The following is a 2383-nucleotide window of genomic DNA, read 5'->3' as shown; positions in this document are numbered from 1 at the left end:
AATTATTGATGTCATGTTAACGACATTGACATCAAAGTACCACAGTTTGCTCCAAATTGTTTGATAAGCTGTTGGCCCCCTCAAACTCCCTAGGTTATGGCCTCATGCCTTTGGTGCTTGAGGTCCTCTTTTTGAAAGATCCTGACCCCCACACATACACAGTTGTAAGTTTTGTACTCAGTGTGTGCAGCTTATTGATATAAAGTAACATAATAATCTATTTCAAGATAATTTATTTTTCTTGTTTGTACACTAGTAAATCAGAAAGTCTGCAACGATATGCACATACAATTTTTGCACATGTACCCTCTCCCTACCCATTTGAAAGATCTTGACCCCCACACATGCACAATTGTAAGTTTTATACTGTGTGCAGCTTATTGATATAAAGTAACATAATTTTCTATTTCAGGAAAATTTATTTTTCTTCCTTGTACACTAGTAGATCAGAAAGTTTGCAATGGTATGCACATACAATTATTGCACTGGTGTACGAGTAATATTAAGAAAAAACACTCAAAGAAAAGATAACCTTGGTACCATACAAATTCTGTATTGATCAGTTGAGTAGTTATCATATTATGGGTCATACTCTTAATTATACAATCGTTAAAACAGTTTACAAGTGTCAATTGCGAAATATACTTTTTTTTTATTACACATATAAACAGCCTGATTGATAAGCTTATATTTCCCATCAGCTTTAAAACTTCTGTCAGTTTTAAATATCATCTACCTCTAAGAACTTAAAATCAAAGGGTGAGTAAACAAAGCCATTGAAGTCTAGTCACTGGGTCAGTGAACTGTAATTGTTTTTCATGTCTGACTGCAAGTCCATCTACTGATACTGACAACCAGGGAACTAACCAGTCGTTCTGTATTTATCTATAGGAGGTTCAGTGAATGATTCTGTCTGGCTCTTTTCTAAGTGTTGTCTTTTGTCTATATGATAATTACATGCTATTTATCATGTGTGAGATTTTAAAAGCAAGTGACTTTTATAAACAAAGGTGTAGTACTTAAGTAACATCATACAATATAAAGCAAAAAAAAAAAAAAAAGATCTATATGTACTTTTCTTAGTTTGAAGTCATATAAAGAAGGGTAATTCTGCCTGTTAATATGAAATATGATTATTGTGTTCATTTCTGGAAGAAAATTCACTTAATATTTTTCATATGAAAACACTAAATAAATGATAGTAACTGCTGCATATAGGAGCTATTGAACACCATATATAACCATATCTATCTGTCTGGCTGTAAAATGACCATATAAAGGCAATAATAAACTAAGGACATTAATGACATTCTTAATTCATAATCATTTTTAAGAAATAATAAACCTTCAGTGTACTTTAGCTTTTATTATTCCATATTTCAAAGTATACGGGATGCTAAAACAATTATGCTAACAAGCATGAATGAATTCAAAGTAGAGTGGATGCAAGATGAATGCTCAGTGGTCTTTAATATGAGGTTTGTGTTTGTCTAAAACTATAGATGATTGATCCATCTATAAATTTGTAAGGATAACTAACTCAAATATGTCACAAGGAAAAGCTGGACATCATATAAAGGCACTTTTATTGCAGACCCTTTCTTGCCAATCAGTTATAAAATTATGGATTAATAATCTGTTTGGTACCTTTTTTTTATATAGTTCAACCTTAAAGAATAAAGTTACATTCATAATTTATGTTCTATTTTTAATAGTTCATTGTAAATGACCAGAATTTTAAAATCATATCTTGAAATAAACTGCATACCTGACCTTTTAATGGAGGTAAACAAAACAAAACTTATGCACAAGATTTATTGCTACTCAACAGCATCAATATCAATATATACTGATTTATTTACAATTATAAGAAAAACATTAAATGGAAACTTCATTGGTATGGCCAAGTGGTTCTAGCTGTGTGTCCTGAGTACTTTTTTTTAGTTTTCAAGCCAGAGACAATGCTGGAGTCTTTGGTGAACACAGAAACTCCTCCAAACATTGTATCTGTCTCTGTTGGAAGAGGGGACAATGGTATGAATTAGATTCACATCACTTTCTCTTATACAGGGTAACGAACAAGTTTTGTGAAGCAAAATTAAGATGCTCTCTCATATTGTGACTATTTACTGACTAAATAGTAAGGAAAATGCAAACTCAAACTAATCATGGATATGTTACATAATAGCAAGCAAGAAAGAAAGAGAGTGCAGAGAGAGATCAAGTGAACGAGTGGAGCCAAGTTTTTAGTATAACCTGTATTTGCTATTGCACTTGCTGTTTTTGAATATTGAATATTATAAAAAAATATACTTACACTATAATATATATAAAATACTACATTCTACATAAAACAAGAGTCATGTGACTTTCCAAGTGATAT

At 31.3% G+C, this 2383-nt stretch overlaps 1 protein-coding gene across 1 annotated transcript in view; it reads right to left on the bottom strand.

Moving 5' to 3' along the window:
• Positions 1 to 1801: 1801 nt before the first annotated feature.
• LOC119592672 overlaps positions 1802 to 2383 on the bottom strand; it is a 12375-nt gene continuing 11793 nt past the window's right edge. The window contains exon 5 of the mRNA XM_037941584.1: positions 1802 to 2013. Coding sequence (XP_037797512.1) covers positions 1892 to 2013 — 122 coding nt within the window. The 3' untranslated portion in view covers positions 1802 to 1891. The remainder of the gene's footprint in view (positions 2014 to 2383) is intronic.

This window comes from Penaeus monodon, chromosome 30 (assembly GCF_015228065.2).
Source record: "Penaeus monodon isolate SGIC_2016 chromosome 30, NSTDA_Pmon_1, whole genome shotgun sequence".
Taxonomy (NCBI): Eukaryota; Metazoa; Arthropoda; class Malacostraca; order Decapoda; family Penaeidae; genus Penaeus; species Penaeus monodon.
This window is presented reverse-complemented; position numbering and strand designations above follow the sequence as displayed.